General features: G+C 48.2%; 8 protein-coding genes across 8 annotated transcripts; 3 read left to right on the top strand and 5 right to left on the bottom strand.

Annotated features, from left to right (window-relative positions):
• Positions 1–10: 10 nt before the first annotated feature.
• Positions 11–3,448, top strand: FTJAE_7572 (methylisocitrate lyase; the record flags this gene model as incomplete). Its single annotated transcript, XM_037354302.1, has 7 exons — positions 11–190; positions 249–907; positions 1,693–2,088; positions 2,158–2,595; positions 2,678–2,937; positions 2,996–3,393; positions 3,434–3,448. The coding sequence occupies 7 exons, from the start codon at positions 11–13 to the stop codon at positions 3,446–3,448; spliced, it is 2,346 nt and encodes a 781-aa protein (XP_037205292.1).
• A 1,242-nt stretch (positions 3,449–4,690) lies between these two features.
• Positions 4,691–6,307, bottom strand: FTJAE_7571 (amino acid transporter AAT family; the record flags this gene model as incomplete). Its single annotated transcript, XM_037354301.1, has 3 exons — positions 4,691–4,755; positions 4,803–5,108; positions 5,164–6,307. 3 exons carry the CDS (start codon positions 6,305–6,307, stop codon positions 4,691–4,693), a joined length of 1,515 nt encoding a protein of 504 aa, XP_037205291.1.
• Positions 6,308–7,177: 870 nt separating this feature from the next.
• On the bottom strand, positions 7,178–8,199 carry FTJAE_7570 (triacylglycerol lipase II precursor; the record flags this gene model as incomplete). The annotated part of the gene is made up of 2 exons (XM_037354300.1): positions 7,178–8,025; positions 8,082–8,199. The coding sequence occupies 2 exons, from the start codon at positions 8,197–8,199 to the stop codon at positions 7,178–7,180; spliced, it is 966 nt and encodes a 321-aa protein (XP_037205290.1).
• Positions 8,200–8,703: 504 nt separating this feature from the next.
• FTJAE_7569 (heat shock 70 kDa 12B) lies at positions 8,704–10,947 on the top strand (the record flags this gene model as incomplete). Its single annotated transcript, XM_037354298.1, has 9 exons — positions 8,704–8,777; positions 8,853–9,417; positions 9,472–9,516; positions 9,575–9,641; positions 9,703–9,949; positions 10,002–10,104; positions 10,160–10,254; positions 10,305–10,557; positions 10,612–10,947. The coding sequence occupies 9 exons, from the start codon at positions 8,704–8,706 to the stop codon at positions 10,945–10,947; spliced, it is 1,785 nt and encodes a 594-aa protein (XP_037205289.1).
• Positions 10,948–10,958: 11 nt separating this feature from the next.
• Positions 10,959–13,037, bottom strand: FTJAE_7568 (triacylglycerol lipase II precursor; the record flags this gene model as incomplete). The annotated part of the gene is made up of 1 exon (XM_037354297.1): positions 10,959–13,037. One exon carries the CDS (start codon positions 13,035–13,037, stop codon positions 10,959–10,961), a length of 2,079 nt encoding a protein of 692 aa, XP_037205288.1.
• A 677-nt stretch (positions 13,038–13,714) lies between these two features.
• FTJAE_7567 (endopolygalacturonase) lies at positions 13,715–14,794 on the bottom strand (the record flags this gene model as incomplete). The annotated part of the gene is made up of 1 exon (XM_037354296.1): positions 13,715–14,794. One exon carries the CDS (start codon positions 14,792–14,794, stop codon positions 13,715–13,717), a length of 1,080 nt encoding a protein of 359 aa, XP_037205287.1.
• Positions 14,795–17,858: 3,064 nt separating this feature from the next.
• On the top strand, positions 17,859–19,640 carry FTJAE_7566 (triacylglycerol lipase II precursor; the record flags this gene model as incomplete). Its single annotated transcript, XM_037354295.1, has 3 exons — positions 17,859–18,037; positions 18,092–18,176; positions 18,228–19,640. 3 exons carry the CDS (start codon positions 17,859–17,861, stop codon positions 19,638–19,640), a joined length of 1,677 nt encoding a protein of 558 aa, XP_037205286.1.
• A 269-nt stretch (positions 19,641–19,909) lies between these two features.
• On the bottom strand, positions 19,910–21,330 carry FTJAE_7565 (3-(3-hydroxyphenyl)propionate 2-hydroxylase; the record flags this gene model as incomplete). The annotated part of the gene is made up of 2 exons (XM_037354294.1): positions 19,910–20,368; positions 20,443–21,330. 2 exons carry the CDS (start codon positions 21,328–21,330, stop codon positions 19,910–19,912), a joined length of 1,347 nt encoding a protein of 448 aa, XP_037205285.1.
• Positions 21,331–21,665: the final 335 nt, after the last annotated feature.

Here is a 21,665-nt window from a genome sequence, read left to right as displayed (position 1 = left end):
GGATGTCAACATGTCTCACACTCACGGCAGCACCAACGGTCACAGCAATGGGCAAAATGCCTCTGCTATCTCCAGCGCTACCAAGCTTCGTCAGAGGCTGGAATCCAACGATATACTGGTCGCACCGGGTGTCTACGAAGGTTTCAGTGCACGTATCGCACTTGAGGTGGGATTCGAGTGTATCTACATGGTAAGACAAACTCCCGGCCTCTAAACTACCTGTTTTTAACCTGGTTATGTAAATGCAGACCGGCGCTGGCACTGTCGCGTCTAAGCTTGGCCGGCCCGACCTCGGCTTCGCGTCCCTAAACGACATGCGTGAACACGCCGAGATGATCGCAAACCTCGATAGTTCTGTACCTTTGATCGCTGACGCCGATACCGGCTACGGTGGCCCCAACATGGTGGCTCGAACTGTCGCGCAATATCACCGCTCTGGCGTTGCGGGTCTTCACATTGAGGATCAGATTCAGACCAAGCGATGCGGGCACCTCGGTGGCAAGGCAGTGGTCGATATCGACACCTTCGAACAGCGCATCGCTGCGGCATATAAAACCCGCAAGGAACTCGGTTCTGACATTGTTATCATTGCCAGGACCGATGCTTTACAGACGCACGGTTTCGATGAGGCTATCCGCAGGCTCCAGGCTGCTGTGAGGGCTGGAGCGGATGTCGGCTTCCTCGAAGGTATAACCACGGAGAAGGAGGCTCGAGAAGTGTGCCAGATCATGGCTCCCACGCCTATGCTGCTTAACATGGTGGAGCATGGAGCGACTCCATCCTGGACACCCGCTGAAGCTGCCGAGTTTGGGTTCAAGATCATCATCTTTCCTTTTGCATCTATTGGCCCGGCTTACCAGGCTATCAAGGATGTATTTGTTCAGATTAAGGAGACTGGAAGGACCGGGTTAGTAAAGAACTTTACCCCTAAGAAGCTTTTCATTATTGTGGGGCTGGAGCAAGCGACAGCTCTAGATAATGCTGTAGGCGGCAACTTATATAGCAAGGTCTAGAGCTTAAGATATTCTATAAACAGTCTTAACGCTATAAAATAGTATAGTGATATTTTAAGCTTTTCCCTATTTAACTTAATGCTAATAATTAATTATTATATTATTATTCCTAATCTTATAAGTTTAGGTTATATGCATCAATGCAACTACTGGGGTTTGGCATCTTTTAAGACGCTATAGTAAAAATGGACTTGGGGTTAATAAGCGCTAACATCACTTTGTCCCCGCCACATCGGACATTCTGAAATGTTCTCCTTTACATGCCACTCAGTCCTGATTGGGTTGCCCAGAGGATATTATCGCCCGTAATGCAACCCTCTGGACCAATAGATGAGGGCTCTGGACCTAGCCGAACTGATTTCAGTGCCAATCAGGCCGACAAGATGTCCAGTCGACGAAAAGCGTGTAATGAATGCAAACAGCAAAAGGTGCGGCCTCTCTCTCTGCATTCCAACATAGTCAACACATCACAGCGTACTAATCGTCTATCTGCATAGCTTCGATGTGACCTTGCCTCTGCACAAGTTCTTACCGCGTCGGATTATTGTAGTCGGTGCAGTCGCCTGGGGCTTGATTGTAGAATTGACGATGGCTTTCGTCGGACAAGGAAACGAAGGTAAAGTCCAAGTCAAGTTGTCGCAGAAACCATGACGAATATTTATTATTACCAAATCTGTAGGCAATCTACGGACATGGAAAATGAAATACAGATCTTACGAGAGCAACTGCGAGCCAGCCAGAGTAACGCATCAACCTCATCCCAGCATAACGAAACCAACTGGCCGGGTCCAGCGCCCATTGCGACGCCTGGCACCGTCTTTAATACCCTGTATTCGACCGATGCCGGTCTCAATTTCTCCCCAGTGGGGCGAGATCCTTCACCAGCATCTACAACCTTCCCCCATGCCACCTTGGACAGCTCTGTAACGAATGATGCGGACATGCAATGTCTTACGACTCGTCCCGGTCTCGACCCACCATCTCATCATCGTGCTTCACTTTTCCCATTAGCACGGCCACGAGCACTTGGTAATGTTATTCTTCAAATAGAAGAGATTGACGAGTTGTTTAGTATGTAAGTTATAAATTACTAGTCGACCCTTCAGCAGATATCCTGTTGCTACACCTTGCCAACCCCATCTAGGTATATCAAGTTCAACAATCCCTACCTCCCAATCATCGACGAGAAGAAAAGCGCACACGAATACTATGAGAGATCAGACTTGCTATTCTGGGTTATTATGGCCGTAGCAGCAAGACGGCACAAATCGCAGCCAACCCTCCTGCCCAGACTGGCTAGGAATGTGACGGACCTGTTATGGAAAACCCTACGGTCCATGTCATACTCCATCTCGACCATCCGTGCCCTCTGTCTCTTGTGTACCTGGCCGTTTCCCACAAGCAGCAGCACGTCAGACCCTACGTTTATGCTTGTGGGCACCATGCTACAAATGGGCACGCAGATGGGTCTCCATTGTGCCTTTGATGCTCAAGACTTTGCCAAAGTTCCATTGCAGCTTGATGTGTCGGAGCGTTCTGAATGGGCACAGACTTGGGAGGCTTGTAACGTTGTAGCTATAAGGTTGGTCCTGGCACTGAGCGGCTTATCGTTTTCCACCCTATTAATATTTGAGCCCATACTGACCTATAACCGTTTCGAAAAGTGTGAGCATCGGTTGTGGCCTACCGCTGTTCTTCCAGATTTACGAGTCTCCATCGGCCAATCAGTTCGAATCCTCTCCAGCTGAGTCACCTTTTTATTTGCGCCTTCAAATAGAGAGGTTCAAACTTCGCGTCTCCTCATCATTGGCGAGACCAATGCCGATAGGTGCTGAAGGTGCTTTGATGCGTGAACGATCAACTATGTTTAATCTACTGAATTCAGATCTGGATGAGCTTGAGAAACGGTTTCCTAGGTCCTGCGGTAAGTACTAGACCTCCATACTCTACATCAATTTGCATTTTCTCATCATCCTATCAAGACATTGAGGCTTGGTATCTCATGGCTGCCAGACTCCATCTTCAGGCATTCTACCTTTTCGATAATCCTGCAGTCGAGGGCTACAAAAACCGGATTGTGGCACTCTTCTCCACAGCCTACAATCTCGTGGACCTCAGCCAACGGCTCAATAACCAAGCTCAGGGGTTTTTCGACTACTGTCCTTTCTTCTGTTACCAGACATATGTCAACGCTGCGTTTGTGCTGTTAAGAATTCTTACAAATGGGTTTTTCAACACCATCGTTGATGCCAAAGCTGGAAAACAACTTCTCGAGTCTTCTATTACTGGACTTCGACAGATGAGCGTCGTAAACAACGACCTGCCAGCTCGTCTAGGTGATATCATCGGTTTCTTCTGCGCCCTACCCGATCCCGCAGTTGTAGGCGGTGTCACACTGGGAGACTTACAACTAAAACAAGTCCGAAACAGATTGAGTATGAGTGTGGTTTATGATTGCTTGTGGACATGGAGAAGGCACTTTCAAAATCATCAGTCGGATAATAATGGCAATGACAATATACAAGATAAGTTCTTTTTTAACCTTACGTACTAACTAGTAAGCTAACACATTAAGGCACAGCCTTTACTATATTCTGATGAAATAGAAAATACCTTGGGCTTAAGTTTATCTCAGGGTATAAATAACTACCTGGATATAGACTTTCTTTTATAATCTATATTGAATAAATTTTCTGTGCTAACTTAAGCTCTCCTGCTGAACAATGGATTATTCCTATCTTGCGTGAGGTTGCCGAGGCTATCTACTGGGTTCACAGACAAGACATTATCCACCGAGATATTAAATGAACAAACGTCCCTGTCACCGAGCGCAACAAGAACCGAGTCTTGGTGGCTCAGAACCATCCTCAGTCACTGATGGCAAGTGGGATTTCAGTGCCATCGGCAGTTTAAATCAGGCGCTCGTTTCGGATTCGTCTCATTTTGTATGCGAAACCTATGATACCACTGCGGAACTGTGCGCTCAGCCACCGAACCCTCCGCCATATCTTTGATGGTAATCTCCAGCTAGCATGAAAATGCTCAAAGCTCAATTAGAGAAGCTCTTTGGCTCTAATACCATCACCAATTACCAGGACAACGCTCGCTGTTTTTATATAGTCCAGAGGCAATTATTTACTACATCTGACCTTCACCTTGGTGGCCATTCAGAACCCCAGACTGTTCACGAATCGTTGATCGATACCTTTCTTCATATGCAGATCCCATCAACCATTAGACGGAAAACCAGGTCACTATCCATTATTGAAGCAGTTTCAGATCGGCGTCGGACCCCAGGTTGGACCTTTGCAACAGGCATGCCTACCTCGGCAACCCCCAGCTTTCTTACGGGCACGAATCTTTTCATGGAGAAGCAGAACTTACCATGGTTCCAGCTTGGACACATTCAGTTGCCGAGAAGGCTCTGGTTCCGGGAGTTTCGCATGATCGTGCGTCCGCATTGAGCCTAATCGATCTGAACGATAGTATTCCCGATGGCTTGGTAGTGACAGCTCCAGCCAACCGAGTGTCGAAGGTGAGATTGGTTAGTCTCGATGCTAGCCTACACAGTGGGTTGGGAGATACGATCAATGCAAAGAGAACCACACTCTATTACATATTAAAACTAAAACATCCAAACAGTACATTCATCAACAACCGTCAAAGTATCGTCCTGCTTATTGACTCGAAAAAAACAAGGCTGTAGGATGAATCTCACATTCCTGGTTGACTGGGGACCCCGCTGTGACACTTGCATTATATTCTGATCAAAAGGCACATTGGACCTACCAGACGGCGGCCAGCCGATGAGATACTCAGCTGTTTGGCCAGTCAGACTGAAGTCAAATCTGATAGCCTTCGTGACCAGGGCCCGCAAGTCCCGTCGATATGTATCGGACTTGTACATCACACCGACAGATCGACAGGCAAAGAATAGATCTTCTAGTTCTTGGACTACGGGATGAAACCGTTGGTAGTGATGTTCGGACGCCCGAAGCACTTCTATCAGATTGGCCGTAAGAGCGCCCCACTGATGGAAGAGGGGAGAAAACTGCTCGGAGTTCTTCTGCTTTTGGCCTTGCTGGAGCTCGTTCACTAATGACTTGTTAGTTCAGCCTTGATATCAGATACTAAAGCTTGTTGTGCTCACCTAATATTCTCAGACTCCGTTGATATGGACCAGCCCAGATCATGGGGCTATTGTCCCTGAGGCCCCCAAACACCGCCCTGTAGAGGCCTTGCCAAAGAGCCGCCTCTACTATGGCAGGACCTGACCGCCTGCCCCCTAATACTTGTTGATAGGTCGGGGTGATCTTTCGAAGGAAATCCCCGTTTTCTTTCCCCCAAGCCTCAAGCTTGCTAGCGCTCACTTTGTTAAAGTGGTTATCCACAAAGTTCCTCACGTCAAAGGCCAGGTTCCGCCACTCGTTACGGAGTTCGGTGTCTGGCTGACTGAGAGGCATACCGGGGGTAAGGTGGGCATTTTTGCTTGCGGCCTCGCTGGTGCGGTTTCTCCAGTACGCAAGGTCTTTTTGGCGCTGTTGACGCTCGACTTCCAATTGCTGCGAAAGAGACTCATTTTTGGCAACGAGGTCGTTGATAACCTCCAGTTGCTCATTGAGAGTCATCGCTAAATCCTTTTGTCCATAAGAGAGGTTCTCATCACGAGATACAGTCATGGCATGGGTTTGGTGAGCTGACGGAATAAGCGGGAGTTCCTTGGATTGGTCGAGTTGAAGGTCATTTGGTGTACAAACTCCATTGGCATCAGGATCTTCAGTTGGTAGTCCAGATGAGGGACTTTGAACACTTGGTGATACATGGAAGTTGCCTTGGGGATCTTGACCATTGACAGCGAATGCATGTGGAGTGCCATTTGGTTGAGCGGCAAGCTGGCTTGGTTCACCAACTGGAGATCTTGGGCTTTGTGCTCTATTTGGTACGCTTAGTTCGACTGACTTCTGAATTGAGTTGAAAGATCCCCTCCCAGGACTCTCAGGGTTCTTAACTCCATTATTCGCAGATGGTTGTTGGCTCAACGACGAGAACTTATTTTTCAGACGCTGCATTACACCGTGAGAAGATGATCTTTTAGCAAGATCATCGATGGTTTCTTCCGCTTCCGGCATGTCCATGGAGCGACGCCTGGAGTGAGTTGAGTGTCTTGATGATTTAGAGCTGCTCCGATGAGGCTTTTCTGGTCCCGGACTATAAGAGGGCTCAGTAGGACGGCCTGCCTTTGTGATGGGAGGGCGGTTGGCAGGTTCTCGTTCAGCGTAATGGGGACGCTTCATAGTCAACAATGGCAAGGATTGTCTTTTGGATGTTGAGACAGACTTTTGGTGCTACTTTTGAGTTGGAATCTGGGAAAGGGAGAGAAGCTCTTTGGGGGGTTGAGAGTGACGAGAAAGGACACGCAGGTCCCCGAGTTGAAGAGCAAGGCAGCGCTGCCGGTTACATTGCCACGATTACTGTCTGGACTGGGGCTCTACACCCACACAATACATTGATCTCACCTCGTCTGGCCTTCGAGAGAGCCTTGTATGCGCGCTGGTTCGCCTTTGCTCCGCCGTGCAAGACGGCCAAGACATGCATATACGAGCTGCTCATTTCTCCTTAGCCGAGAATCTATTTTTGGCCAGACCTGGGGCTGACTCACAGCCTGATTTGTCGTTCTGCAGAAGCGATGGTTTCACAGCCTGATTCTATACAATGTACCTACTATCCTGATATTATAAGGATTGTATGCACCAGCTAGGGAGAGGGGATTGATATTTTCCTTAATTTCAAGTTATTAATATAATTAACCTACGTAATAAGCCTTGTCACCTGAAATTCACAATTGGTCTCTAAAGTAATTGTACCCGATAAGCGCTCTGCGGCTTAGCTGAAAACATGGGTTTTCTCTATAGGTGTTCGTGGTAGCCCCCACGCGCCCGCCACTCAGCCGCCACCGTCCAATATTCTCATCTTGGCATGCACGGAACTGTCACTGCTGACATCCCGACTGGTACCCCTCAACTCAACTGACAGTTCAAGCCCAAAGCTTTGAAAAGGGAGATACGGAATTGTAAAAAGAAGAAGAGGAAGAAGAAGAAGAAGAAGAAAACTATCTATACCGCGACAAGGCTTCTGGGCGTAACCCCCTGCTTGACTGCCTAACACTATATGAACAGTCCGACTACAAACAATGTAATGTTGAGCGCCACCCCGATCGCTACCGGAGCCTTCCCGCCATGTTCCCTCAGAGCCTGCTTCATTCGCTGACGCATTGGAGCACCAGGTCGAACGCTCATGCGACCCACCGAACTGCTTATAGCATCCAGAACCTCCTCAGTCGACTTGATCTCACTCTTCAGCCGCTTCAGTTCCACTTTATTGGCCGGCTTTAGCTTTTGTTCCTGGCCAAGTTCATCCCGTAGGTTGCACAGCTTGAGCTGGTAAGCATCATGGTCTTCTCTCAGCTGTTCAACAAGGGTCATGCCCGTGGCGGTTTCCAAGATTGAGCGATCCTCGTCCACGATTTCTTTCTGGATGTCGAGGACCACGCTCTGCTGATCTGCCAGCTGATGAATGAGGGGATAAGCGGATCTTGGCGTGCCGTTGAACTGGGCGACGATGGACCCGTTGTCTATCATTGAGCTCCAGAAGCTGGTTACAAGTTCTTGCTCGCGCTGTACAGCACGCCGGTGGTCTTCCGGGCGGAGAATATTCCACATCGTCGTAACCAGAATGACATTAGTCATGGCATTATCCCCGACAAGCTTTCTGAGAATTTGGATGTGCTGTTGCGAAGCATCGGTAACTCTGTTGTCCGTGATTTTGTGTAGGTATAAAATACCCCGAAGAGGCAGGCCAGACAGATGCTGGGCGGCAAGGTAGTCCGTAATCTCGCCAACGATTTCTGCCTGGGAGCGAAACGTATCACCAAAGCCCGGCGTATCAACCACAGTTATACTGCGCTTCTCATCCTCATCAAGGATGATGTGAACAGCCTGGCACTTCTGTGTTCCTGTAAATGCAGTCAGTCTTGATACCAGTGACGGTCAAGTGAGGGGTAGTTTGTACCTGAATACAGGGAGTGGCCTTCAGCAACAGATTCGCTTTTGAGCTGGTTCAAAAAATAGCTTTTTCCAGCACCGGTGACTCCCATGACCAGAATAACGCCATCACTTTTGTGATCCATGGTTGGTTTAGCCATTCGCATCCGTAAATCCGAATTGTTATCGTCAATTCTTTTCTCGCAAGGCTGGCACAAGACGATTTAGGATAGGCATGCCTTTATTTGAGCGCTGAATGAAATCAGGCTGTGAGTAAACTGCCTCCCTCTCAAAGCAAACCACCCACCACTGCCACCTTAGCGGGCTTGTGCAATTTCAGGTGGGTGAGAAATATGCGGGCAAAGCAATATTACACCTCATGCAGACGCCTCAGCGCCTAACTTGGTCTCAGTTGTGTGAGTGGGGAAGCAGACTGCCTGACAAGGCGTCCGCAGCTGGATGAACTTGGCGACTCAAGAGCGGCCTTAGGCTACCTTTGAGAAGTGCAAGCTAAATCCAGGTTCACATTAAGATGCACACTACTTCTCATATACCCAACCAGTCTTCGACAAACCAGACCGTCAGTCGTGGAGAGTTTGAGCGTTCACTTATCAACTTGAAGACTAGCCCCTCCTGTCGTCTGATGCAATATGCATTCTTACCATACATATCCTGATGACTATTCTCCCAAATTCGTTGCCATTGGCATCGATTTCGGGACGACGTGAGTGAGCCAAGATGCAACACAGTGCTTTCTTCTAAGACACAAGCGACTAATCTAGATATCTCTGTAATGCAGCTACTCGGGCGTTTCTTGGGCACGATCTACCAATCCCAAAGAAGTCAATTCTATCACTGGTTGGGCATCTGATGATCACCGCAACCAGAACGAAGTCCAAGTACCAACTCTCTATGACATTGATTCCGGTAAATGGGGCTTTGAAATCACGCCTGATATGAAGCCAATGAAGTGGTTCAAGCTCTTACTGCTGAAAAACGAAGACATCGCCAAAGAAGAGATTCGCAATGCACCCCAGCTCCAACAGGCCCGAGACATCTTGTCCAATTCCCGGAAGAGACTTACGGCAGTACAGGTTGTTGGCTACTACCTGAAGAACGTGTGGGACCACACCTATGCGGCTCTAAAGTCCATGCTGGATGTAGACAATCTACCCCTGCGAGTTGCCATCACCATCCCCGCCATCTGGCCTGCCTATGCTCAGAGTGCGATGAGAGAGGCTGCCAAAATTGCGGGAATCATGAAGTACAGAGACATTGGAGAAACGACTCTCATACTCGTACAAGAGCCCGAAGCTGCCGCGTTGGCGAGCCTATTCCAGAGAAACTCTTCTCCGGAAATTCAAGTACGTATAGTCACTTAAGTCTCAGCTGTCGAATCACGCTAACTCCAAGTACAGCAAAATGAATCCTTCGTTGTTTGCGACGCAGGCGGTGGTACAGTAGTATGACACCAAGTCTTCGTTTCTATTGGTATCTTTTCGAAGCTAATACATTGGCCAGGATGTCATCAGTTACAAAGTTGTCTCTGAGCGCCCCTTTAAACTAGAAGAGTGCGTTCCAGGAACAGGTCAGTGACACTTACCATCTGCAAGGCGTTTGGATATTTGAGATCTAATACTGTGGCATAGGAAAACTGGCTGGCGCATTCCAGATTGACCAAGCATTTGAATCCTACGTCCGTGGCAAGGCTAAGCTGAAGATCAGTTCTCTCAAGGACTTTGATTACAATCAGTTCATTCTGCGGGAATGGGAGCTAGGCGCAAAACGAAGTTTCAGTATTTCTAACGCACAGGAGAACTACCACCTTCACCCACCAAGTAAAGCCTATGGCACGCTTGCACGGCTTAGACACAAAGACACACTGATCATCAGCAAGTAAGGTTTTGTCGATACAAGTAATTTGCAAGATACTGACATGTTTGAAAAGTGAAGAAATGACGGGCTTCTTCAACAGATCTCTGACAGGCATTCGCACTCTGGTCGGGAATCAATGCAAAGAGGTTCAAGAGGAAACAGGGAAACCGCCAAAGGTAAAATATGAAAAACTGACTTAGATCCAGATGAACTAACTCACCCGTGTTCCAGAAAATCCTCCTAGTTGGGGGGCTGGGCAGCTCAGAGTATGTCTATGACAAGCTGACCGAAATCTTCTCAAACAAGGTCCTCAGGCCAAGCGATGGGTAAGACATCTCCACCTGAAATAATACATACGCTAATCGGAGTTCTCAAGATGGTCCGCTGTCGCCCGAGGTGCAGTTCTACGGCTGCTACAGGAGAACATTTCGGCTCAGCCAGTCCATTCACCAGAAGATCGAGAAGCTCTTGGAAGTTTACCGGATGTTATTTCCTATCGATCAAGATACCACTATGGGATTGTAGTCAGCACCTCCATCAAAGGCTTAGATCTCGACCCTGAGGATGTAGTCACTCTCAATCCAGAAGGCTTCAAGAGAGTGGAAAGAATGAGGTGGTATTTGCTCAAGGTACGAAGCCAACTGTCTATGACCTATACAAGCCCCCTTGCTAAGACATCTCAGGGCGATAAGATCGATAAGAAATCTCGGATTCCTTTCTTCTACCACCATTATTACCGTCCTACAGATGTGCCCGAAAAATGCGCATTCAAAATCGTGTACAGCGCTGAGGACCCAGCACCAAAGAGATCAAACTCTGCCGTGATGAGCTTCTGTCGGATCGAATGTGACTGGGACAAGCCTATCACCGAATGGCAACGAGTCGGCGATCCGTCAGAGGGTTGGAGAAAGCATGACGATCTTGAGCTTACTATGGGATTGCAAGGGGAGCCCAAGTGGGAGGTTCGTGTTGGTTCTAATAAGCGTGAGCACAAGTTTGATATTGAGTACGCTAGCTAAATAAAAGTTGCTCATCTGAGGGAGACTTCTTGCCACTCAAAGCCAGGTCTTTCCAGCATCTCCCCGCTCATAACTCCATACACATAGCCACCTCCAACAAGCTCATATGAATTGACATGCGATACACTTGGCCGTAGTGCAACAGGTAAATAGCATCCCCTGATAATCCAAATAGAGTCTCCGGGGCGAGCGAACTTTGGCAGCATAGCAAATAGACCCTTCTTGGTTTTATAAAAGCCCAATCCCCTTACCTTGTGTATGCGAAAGAGTAGTCCCTGCAAAGTGGATATTTCATCTTGGAATCCAGAAATAATCCTCCTCTGAATGGACTCTACCACGCCGACCTCTGTTTCAGCCGCCTCTTCGCTCGTCGTTTTTGGCTCATCATCTGTGGAGAAGGCGACGCAAGGCAAAGACATTCCCACACGCAACAATGCCTTGAACTCTTCGTCATCAGGGCTCATGGTGTCTTGTTTATTGTAATCCAACATCACCTTCAGAACCGCTTCATGTACAGGATCAGAAGTTAGAGGATATAGTGTATCCAAGTCATCGACCGACGATTCAGGCCCGGTGAAGAAGTCGAAAGCTTCTTGAATCCAGAGAGCCAGTGCAGCATAGTTGAACGGATCAGTAGCCCCCTCGGGCGACTTTTCTGTAATATCGTCGATATGATGCCCTTGAACAAAACACTGATCGCTATCATCTTTGCTGAAGCGTATAGACCACGTGTTTGTTAGCCCCCCTGCTGCATGCCATGCAGTACTTGTGGGACGTCCGTGCCAAACATGCTTCATTGATTTTGGTGCAGAAAGATCTCGTATCCAAGAAGGGTATTCTTCGGCACGACCAGGTAGACCAGCGCAAAGCAGGAGATCTCCTCCTGAATCGGTCTGTAATGCATATTTCCAGAATCGCATTGTTATGTCCCTCATCGGGCAAGTATAATCAGGCCGAAGACTGAGTGCTTTCTCCTTGTCGTCCTCGTCGATCATACCGAGAATACCAAAATAACGATCCCGAGGCACACTGCAGTCGTGGGAGGAAAAGGCCACCATGTTCCACGGCAATTTTACCTGATTCATATCGGTTCCATCAGGGAGTAGTTTGGCAATGCCGTTTAACTCACGGCCATGTAACGTGTTGAGATCAATGAGTCGAGTCATACGAACAAAACACATCGAGTTGTATGATGTGAAAGTGCCTACTATGTCCTCGTTGGTGTACTCGGCTTGGTCCCACGGCCATTTAACTCCGCTATACCATAAAGTACCTGCCCAGAGCTGCCCCCAAGGGATGTGTCGACGCCCAACGATCATGATTACATCCCGTCCAAGGACAAACTCTTGCACGACCCAAAGGCGGTGAAACCATGGCGCGGAGATGAATTCAAGATACCTCGCAGGCCATTCGCTTCCTTCAACATCCTCAATGGCATCTGCCTCCTCATCTGTCGGGTATGGGATACCCAAGAGCTTTGCGGCTGACTCTCCGGAGAGCACAAGGTAGGTCCCCTGACCCAACATAAGTCCACGACGGATGTTTCGTTTCCAATAGCGCTCCATGGCATCGAGTATAAGTGTAAAGTTCTCTGTTTCTTCGCCAATATCGCACAGAACCTTTATGGCAGAGCTGTAAATGATGCCCATGAGAGACACTTGAACTTCCTTCTCGGTCAGATCTGACTGGTTGACGCAAAGACCATCAGCCCAGTAAAGGTGGGAAGTTTTCTCGTCGCGAAGTCGGCGTAGAATAGAAGCGAGTGATGCTGTTATGGGGATGGAACCCTGGGGGGTGAAGAAGGTGTCTGTGAAGGTTGACTGGCCCCAAACATAGGAGATCGCGTCAAAGCAAACGTATTTCTCTGGGTCTATCGGATCTGTTTGAGCTGCAGTGCCTGCTTTTTGTCGCGGAGGAAGCTCTTCCAAGCTTTTGACAACGAGCTCGCCATTGAGCTGATCCCCTTCTTGGCCGGCGTTGAGGCGCAGCAGTCGTATCTGCCCAGCGCCGAGTGGTATGTACTCGTAAGGCAAATGACCGGCCTCAAACCCTGCACTTTTTGGGCGCAGAACTAGAGGAGTTCCGCTCATTTTAACAGCAAAGGAGAACGAAACTTGGTAGTTCTTGGTCTCAAGATATCCAACGCTAGTGCTGACTGGCGATTGTGACCCCGCGGGCCAAGGACCCTGTGGGACCAGCGACAGCCAATAACAATGACATCTCATGATTTGAACGAATTGAGCCTCAAAAGCAATCATGATCAATGACTCTCGGTCAACTGCACACTCACGCACCCGTCTCGCGTATTGTAGCAACCTTAGTAAGAAAGGTCCCAGTGGCATAGATTGCACGCACGTTTATAGGTTGGATTTGGCTGCACGGTCAAGAGAAGAGGGAGCTGGGAGGATTATTGACTAGGTACGGAGTGATGGCGCAGGCAATAGATACGGTCCTGTTCATCAACCTGTGGTGGGTGGTATTAGAACAGACCTCTATGGATCCAGAGCCCTATGCGATACCAGTGTACGTATCAGTAGCTTTCAATGTTGATTCGCCTGCAGCTCCTGCCGCACTCTGGCATAATATTGTGGGTTGCAAGACTGGCCCATGTCACATACCATATGCGTAGGAGATAATTATACGCATCAGAGAGAATAGTATTAACTGATAGGCTATATATACATAGAAAAATAAAACAGAAGATAGTACCAGCTATATGTCATGTTCTACACAACTCCGTGTACTTCTCCTCACTCAAACCCCGCACTTAGCAAGAGGCACCAGAGGGAATACCCTTGCACTTGGTAGAGGTCTTTCCACCAGTGACCTTGTTGTTGGTCCAGGTCCAGTTCTTGCAGCTGGCGCAAAGGATGTAGACATCGGTTCCGCTAGACTTGACAGTTCCGGTAACCTTGTTGATGGTGACGTCGGTGATGGGGACTCCAGCAGTGGGAGTACCAGTAGGAGAACCGTTCTCGTAATCCTGCTCAATGACGATACCGTACTTTGCGATGTTGGAGAGAGTGATGGTGTCGTACTTGACATCGGAAACGGAACCGGTAGCGCCAGAAACGGTCTTGATGCGGACACCGTTGTCGGAGTTGGAGATGGCAGAGTTGAGAATGCGGACGGTCTTGACAGTGTTGTCAGAGCGTCCACCGACGGATCCGATGGAGAGGCCGTGACCGCCACTGCAGTTACCACCGGTGAAGGTGATGTTGGTGCCAGAGTTGATAGCGAGACAATCGTCCTGGTTCTTGACAACAGCTCCGGAGATGTACACGCCGGTAGAGGAGCCAACGTCGAAGGCATCGGTGTTGTGTCCACCAAGAGAGTCGCCGAGAGAGTTGTCCATGTGAACGCCATAGACGCCCAGGTTGGTGACGCTGTTGATGCTGAAAGCCTGAACAGGAGTGTTGAGAACGTTCAAGTTCTTGATGTTGGAGTTCTTGAGGGAGTGGGCGCTGAAGAACTTGGGCTTCGTCTTGCCGCCGTTGCTGCCCTTGCCGTCCCACCATCTCTTACCCTCGCAGTCGATGGAGTGTCCAGAAGCGCCCTCGATGAGAAGGTTGTTGCCGGTGAAGGAGATGAGAGGGCCCTCCCACTCAGCATAGCCGAAAGTGGTCTTGCCCTGGAAGATGACGTGAGTGCCATCATTGAGCTTGGTCAAGTCGAGAGTGGTCTTGGCGGGAACGGCAATGTTGTTGAGGATGATGGTAGAGCAGCCAGCCTTGTTCTTGATGGCAGTAGCGGCATCGGTGAAGGTGCAGCTGGCTCGAGGCTCAAGAGCTGGGGCTGCGAGGACAGAGGCGACCAGGCCGCTGAGAAGGACGGTTGAAGAGAACATGTTTAATGAATGTATTGTTTAAAAGAATGGAAGTTTTGAGAAAGTGTATATACGAATTGAAGTATACTGTTGAATGGAATGCTGATGCCAAGAATAAGATAGACTATGCTAAGAGCATGCGGCTCTCTTATATATCAAGTGCACTCCCTGTCCATATCTGAAGCGCGCATTTGAAGCTTGAATCGTGAGGTATGCGCGGATAGATGCCGTTCAGCCGTAACCGTGGCCCGTGTTGACATCTTCATCGGCCCTGCATCTTGATTAGGGATCGCGAGTTTGGTTCGGGAATTAGAAGAGTGCTCCACAGGGCCCCCAATCTACCAGGGTTAAAATTGAAACACCAACATCGACGCCACAATAAGCTTGGTCAATTGGTGGACTGCATTTTTCCAGAATAAACCCGTCTGGCTGTCATGTTTCACCATCGAGTCTGGAATCTGGACCATCTCGGATGCCCGGCACATTTCAACGTATTCCAGCTGTTTCTCAAACGACTTTTTAAATAAGTAAAGCTGCTGCACTCGTAAAGTGGGAGACGCAATTCAATTCCTCAATTGCACTAGTCAGTGTAGTTTCCCCCAAAGTGTTCGGCAATAAGGCACGTCGGTGATTCTTTTCATTCGTGGGTGTATTTCCCCAGATTATATGATCGCATGAGCTGGCACTACCTTCTTCATTAGCAACGGAACGACGAACTCTATTCTCTTTAGAATTTAACTTTGCTAAGTCAACGTTGATTTTTACCTCCTGGAAGTCCGGCACTAACTGTAGCATAGATTATCTTTCCCTCTAGCTCCGATATGTCAATTAGTGTGATTAGGGGCATGGCGCTTTGAATAGGGGGATTAATTGTCTCGAACTTCTCAGCGCCCGATTGTCTTATGGCTATTGCTAACTGTTCGTAAATAAAGCACTGGCTAATATCCAAAGCCGCAATACACCACGTAGTCAACTGTGGCACATGCTTTATATATTCTAGAAACACCCAGGGCCGCAATCAAGAGTCCATAAGATTAAGTTGACCATGACATGGTGGCCTTCTCTGAATGGGTAAGCATACTGTTGCACCCGTTTAAATGTGATAGGGAGCTCTTATCAGATCAACTACAGAGACAAGATCTTAGATTCAACACCGCTAACCATAGCACTAATCGTCGAAGTAAGGTCAACTTTGGGTTGCTACAGCTGTAGCCTATGACAGATACCATAGGCGTCTCCGAGGGCATATTGCAGCAATTCCTACACTGTGAAGTGTCAACTCAACAACAATGAGACTTTCAGGGCCTGAGAATCAGTAAACTTAAATTGGCCGAATTCGATCGTGATAATTGCCCGCCAAATAGCCCGATCCCAGGAAAGAGCTGGCAGGGAGTAAAGGAAAAGGGCAAACCAGAAAAAGGACATTGGCGGCTAGATTGTATGTGTGAGACATGATGATTGGAGATATGTGTAGACATCGGTGTTCTTTTTCAGGGCGAATGGAGTCGTAGTAGCTACCCAAGCTTAATCTAGGGTATCCGCCCTGCACTATTTAATCTGACCCAACTCCGTAAGAGTGATCAGAAGAAAGCGTATAGTAAGACAAGGGCAGAGATAGGGAGCTCAGATATGTATTGAGACTTAAATTAAAAACGGACGCTCAGTCGGGACTTATAACAAAACCGTGAATCTCCGCGCATCGAGGCTATGGCATATGCCAGGAGTTATTGCACCTTGGGTCTCGCGTCACAGCTGATTGCTGGCCCTCCTTACGATCATTTTACTCGGTCCTCTTAAGATCTAGGCCCCTCTCGTACTACAATATCTTGACAGATCCGTTAGATTACACATAGGCCCTATAGAAACGCTTACCCACAGGTAATTTATTAGAAGATATGGTAGCCACGATCGGGCTAGCCTCCTGAATAAGGGTATAATGCTCTATAAGTATATAAGGAGCTCTGCTCACCCCCAGTCTAGGATAGAATTCAAGGCTCTTTCAGCCCTTTTCATATAACCCTGCTCTGCGTCCTATATTATTGCCTACTGGCATTTTTGAATGTCGAAGTTGTTATGCTGAGCAGGTATAGGCGTCTCTGTCGCCATTTATATTAGGACCCGCCATCACGAGGACCCAATGGCATACGAGTCGTTATCAATAGTCAGCGTTAGTCTTATCACTGCGCAGTACTATTAGGCGACATCACTCTTCTTATATCTCGTAAGCGAATGGAACATGCTCTTAACTACCCAACGACAAAATATAACAACTGTGAGCGCGGCGCTCCCATTTATAATAGTCTGAATGTTACATTCCCAAGTATACACGATCACAAGCAACAAATTATTTAGCCCAGATCTGGAAGCGGAGTTATCTATCTACCTACTAATGACCATGTTATAAGAGTCGGTGTATTGACTTCAGTCCTTCGAATGATGATGGGACTGTTATCAGAAACCAGGGAGACACGAGCGGGCGTTCCAAGACCTAGCAAGGTCGAGATGGACCTTGAAAAATTGATATATGGCAATGCAACACGACGAGCAACCTAAGTCACAAGAGAAGGATTTACAGTAAGAGTGGCTGAACGAAATTAGAGAAATTTCTCTCTCTGGCTCATCCCACAGAATTACTAAAAACATATTACCGGTTGTTTCCTGAGGCTATTCCAGACTAGGTGTGGCTACGTGGGGCATCGCGTACGCGATGCTCGGCAAATCCGCCTATGACAGCTACACTGGCGTATGAGCCGCATGGTGAGATCAACGAAAATTAGCAAAAGCTACACATTAACAGGGCCGAAGTCCATCTTGAGATTACTGACAAGCGCGCGCGAACCGTTTAGTCGGGTTGGAGACCTGACAAATACGGTTCGATCCGTAGTGCGCTTACAAATGTTATTCAGCTTACGCTTTACTCTCTTAGTTGTATAGGATCTGCAATTATTTTAAATACCCGGTGATGGTTTGTCCTGTGATATGTATATAAGGTGCTGATCATACACCACTCTTGTGTCTACTCAAGTCACAGACTGCCGAATATTCTTATTTTAACATACCTTCCAAAGCACCAGACTTGCCCACCATGTTGCCGCGACTCTCGTACATCGTGTTGTTGTGCACGTCCTCTTTCAAAGGCATAAGCGCAGCCGCAAAGCCTGTCGACAGCTGCTCGTCAACGACTGCACCTCGTGTCAATTTGGGGTATGCTAAATACGAAGGTGTAGCCCTTTCCAATGGTGTCAACCAGTTTCTGGGTATGCGGTATGTTGATACTTACAACACTCTCATCCCGACATGCTGCTGATGTTAGCTCAGATATGCTGCGCCGCCCACGGGGTCACGCCGTTTCCGGTTGCCTGATCGACCGCTGAAAGAAACACACTTAGTCCAGGCTCACAAGGTGAATTTTATCACTTACAATCTAGACCTATATCTGATCTTCGAATACTAGCACGGCGCTGTCTGTTATGGCGTCAACCCATCTATTCCGACCCCCGACTTGGAGTTCTCAGAAGACTGCCTGTTCATCGACATATACGCTCCGAAAAATGCGACCCTCAACAAAGATGGTGGTCTTCCGGTCATGTTATGGATCCAAGGTGGTGGGTTTGTCCAGAACATCAACGCAAACTACAATGGCTCCGGCCTTATCGAAGCAACCCAGGAAAACATGATTGTGGCCACCTTTAACTACCGTGTTGGACCGTACGGGTTCCTCGCCAATCATCAATTGAAGGAAGAAGGAAACCTGAATGTAGGACTTCATGATCAGGTGGCCGCCATCAACTGGATCCATGAACATATCTCCAAGTTCGGAGGCGATCCGGGAAAAGTGACACTTTTCGGTACTTCAGTTGGCGGAGGCAGTGTTCTCCTACAATTACTGGCATACAGAGGCAACTCCGCTAATAGCACCAAGCAGTGGAGGGCAGGAATTGCCGAGTCCATGTATCTGCCCTCAGTCTACACTGTTGATGAGATGCAGTTCCATTACGATCACCTGCTTACTGCCACGAACTGTAGCGATTTGGAATGTTTGCGCCAGTTGCCTATCGAACAGTTTCAAGCCAAGAATATGGCTATCCCATTTCCTGGTCAACACGAGCCTGCTCTTTTTGGATATGGCCCTACTATCGACGGCAGCTTTCTCCCAGATCGGCCTTCCACTCTACTTCAACAAGGACGCTTTGCCAAAGACAAACCAATCATCTTGGGATCCTCGAATACGGAGGGAACGGTCTTTGCACCTCAGGCCAACACTACTGACGATGTGAACCAGTTCCTAACGGCGCAACTCCCTGGTTTGACAAAAGAGGCCCTGAGTAGGCTGAACCACCTTTATTCAGACATACCAGCGACGTATCCCAACGTCAACGTCACGCAGGCTCCACTATACTACAGAGCAGCAGAGATGCTCGGCGATTCCTCCTTCCTTTGCCCGGCTTTCCAGTTTGCGGCCGGTCTCCATCATGCTGGTGTTCCAGCGTACTTGTATCTTGATCATATCCTTGATCCGCTCGAGGTCGCGGCTGGCTACATTGTGCCACATACTTGGGACACGCAGGCTGTCTGGGGGCCCTCATTCGCCGTCAACTACGCTGCTTTGCCAGGTGCCATTAGCTACGAGCCCGGTCAGTCTAATGCTGCGATAGTACCTGTCGTGCAGGCCTTTTGGACTAGTTTCGCGCGATCGTCTGGCGATCCCAACATCTTTAAGGCCAATGGAACACCAACTTGGAACAGATCTGTAGGTGGTAGCTTTCTTAACATCGAGACGAATAATACTAGGATGGAACAAGCAAGCAATTCATTGCTCGAGAAATGTGCTTACTGGGCGGAACTTGCGGCGGAATTAAGACAATAGCTTTTTTACAGTTAAGTTATCAGTCATTTATATAAAGTAGTCTTTACTCCTGACAACTAAGCAATATATTCGACTACATTTGCTGGTCTATACAGTTTATATATTTGATTGGAACCCATTCCTTCTATTTACTGCAGTCTTCTTAGGCATCTACACCTTACGGAAAGAATGTCTAATAGCTAACCGCTAAGGAATAGCTTATAATTTATTTCTAGTAACATCAAGTTATGTAGGTATCAATTGGTAGAGATAGACCAGCATACTTATATTCAAGTTCTATCTGGCCGAAGTGAAATTCTGTACTTTACAACCTCTGGATCCTCATACTCCTCCATCCACCGAGGCTCAAGAGTAATGCTCCATTGCTTCACATGGACCATATCCTGGTTATGGAGGTCTGCAAGCGACTTATGGAACTCAGCGTCCTCCTGTTCCTTTTCCGGAGTTGCCGTCCTTACCCACTTCTCCATGTTGTGTTCTTTGGCGACTTCGTCATCGACCCATATGCCAAGAGGGTCTTGACTGTATCCCCCCATTTGGATCATTCGTTTGTTCTCGATGGAGAATGCATTGGTGAATGTGAGCCACTTGTCGCGGCGAGCGTTTGCCCAGTAGTCAAGAAGAGACTCTGGTGCTCGGCCGTTGATCACGGCACCGAGAGCACGGCCGAGGGGTCCAGCGTCCAAAAGGCCTGTCGTCAGGCCCAGTCCTCCAATCGGGTTGTTGCTCTACAGTTTCGTAGTTAGTACATCAGATGATCTTGCATAACATAGTTCAAGGGTCTTCGAGAATCAAGACGTACATGAGCTGCATCTCCTGCCAGCAGAACCCTCCCCTTCTTGAAAGTCGAAGCACATCTCTGATGAGGCTTGTACTTGTTTAGTTCCACGAGCTCGTATTCGACAGGCCAGACTGGGAAAATGTGCTTGTAGTGTTCATCGATCTCGGTCCGAATCTCATCGTTTGTCATTCCCGCCTTGACCCCAAAGGCACAACGCCAAAGGCCAGCGTCGTCTAGAATGCATACGACGGACCAGTGCACAGGGTCCATGATAAAGTTGGCGGTCGAGAACCCGTGCTTCATGAAGTCAAAGCGTACGTTGGTTGCGACAAAGTCTTCCTTGGGCCAAGAGAAGCCGTCGAATGTGATGTCGGAGAGCCTGCGGACGGCCGATCCAGCGCCGTCGGCTCCTACCAGCCAGTTGCAGGCGTATCTGATCTCTTGGTTTGTATTAGTGTCCAAGGCCACAACTTCAACTGTGTCTTGTCCAGGGTCGGAATTGATGTGAATGACCTTCTGGCAGAATTTGATCTCAGCATTGTATTTATTGAGTAGATGGTCGACCAAGATTTTGGCAAGTTTGGGTTGAGGGCAATTGAGTCCGGCGGGAAATACATCAGCATCTTGAGTCTTGGTGATAGAAGCGACTTTTTCCTTGTTCTTCCAGAAAGTCATGACATCATTGAGAACAGAGTCCTTCCGGACGTCGTCGAGCGTTCCGGACTCAAGCAGCTCCGCCTGTGCACAAGGCTGATAAACAGCTGCGCGGGGAGATTGGTCGACTTCGTGGTTTCTCTCTAAAATCAGCACTGGCACATTGAGTTTTGCCAAGTTTACCGCCGTTATTAGACCAACTGGGCCTGCCCCGACAATAATGATCGGATGAGGTTCTGGGTTATGGGAAAGCATCGTGTCTTTATAAAGTGCAAAAGTGAATTTCTGACGTAGATCGGATGTTGATTGGATGAGATGTTGTGGAAGCTCTTTCTATAGTGTAGTAGTAAGTACTTATAGGAAAGCAAACAGATGAATTCTCTCCTCTTTATCCCACATACGAGAACCTGTATTTGGCAGATCAAGGGTATTTAGAAATGGTCTGCTGAGCCAACCCCACAAAGCAAACCTGCCGCCAAGACGCAGTTTGCGAGGGGTAGGTAGTATTTAGAGTTCAAGGCCCACTATAGCAAGTGGAACCAGGTTAATTGATTGAATGATAGCTAAAGATTCCCTATGATATCTTGATA

The sequence above is a fragment of the Fusarium tjaetaba genome, assembly GCF_013396195.1.
Source record: "Fusarium tjaetaba strain NRRL 66243 chromosome Unknown NRRL66243_c0000154, whole genome shotgun sequence".
Classification (NCBI taxonomy): Eukaryota; Fungi; Ascomycota; class Sordariomycetes; order Hypocreales; family Nectriaceae; genus Fusarium; species Fusarium tjaetaba.
The sequence above is the reverse complement of the archived record's forward strand: the minus strand, read 5'-3'. Positions and strand labels throughout refer to the sequence as shown.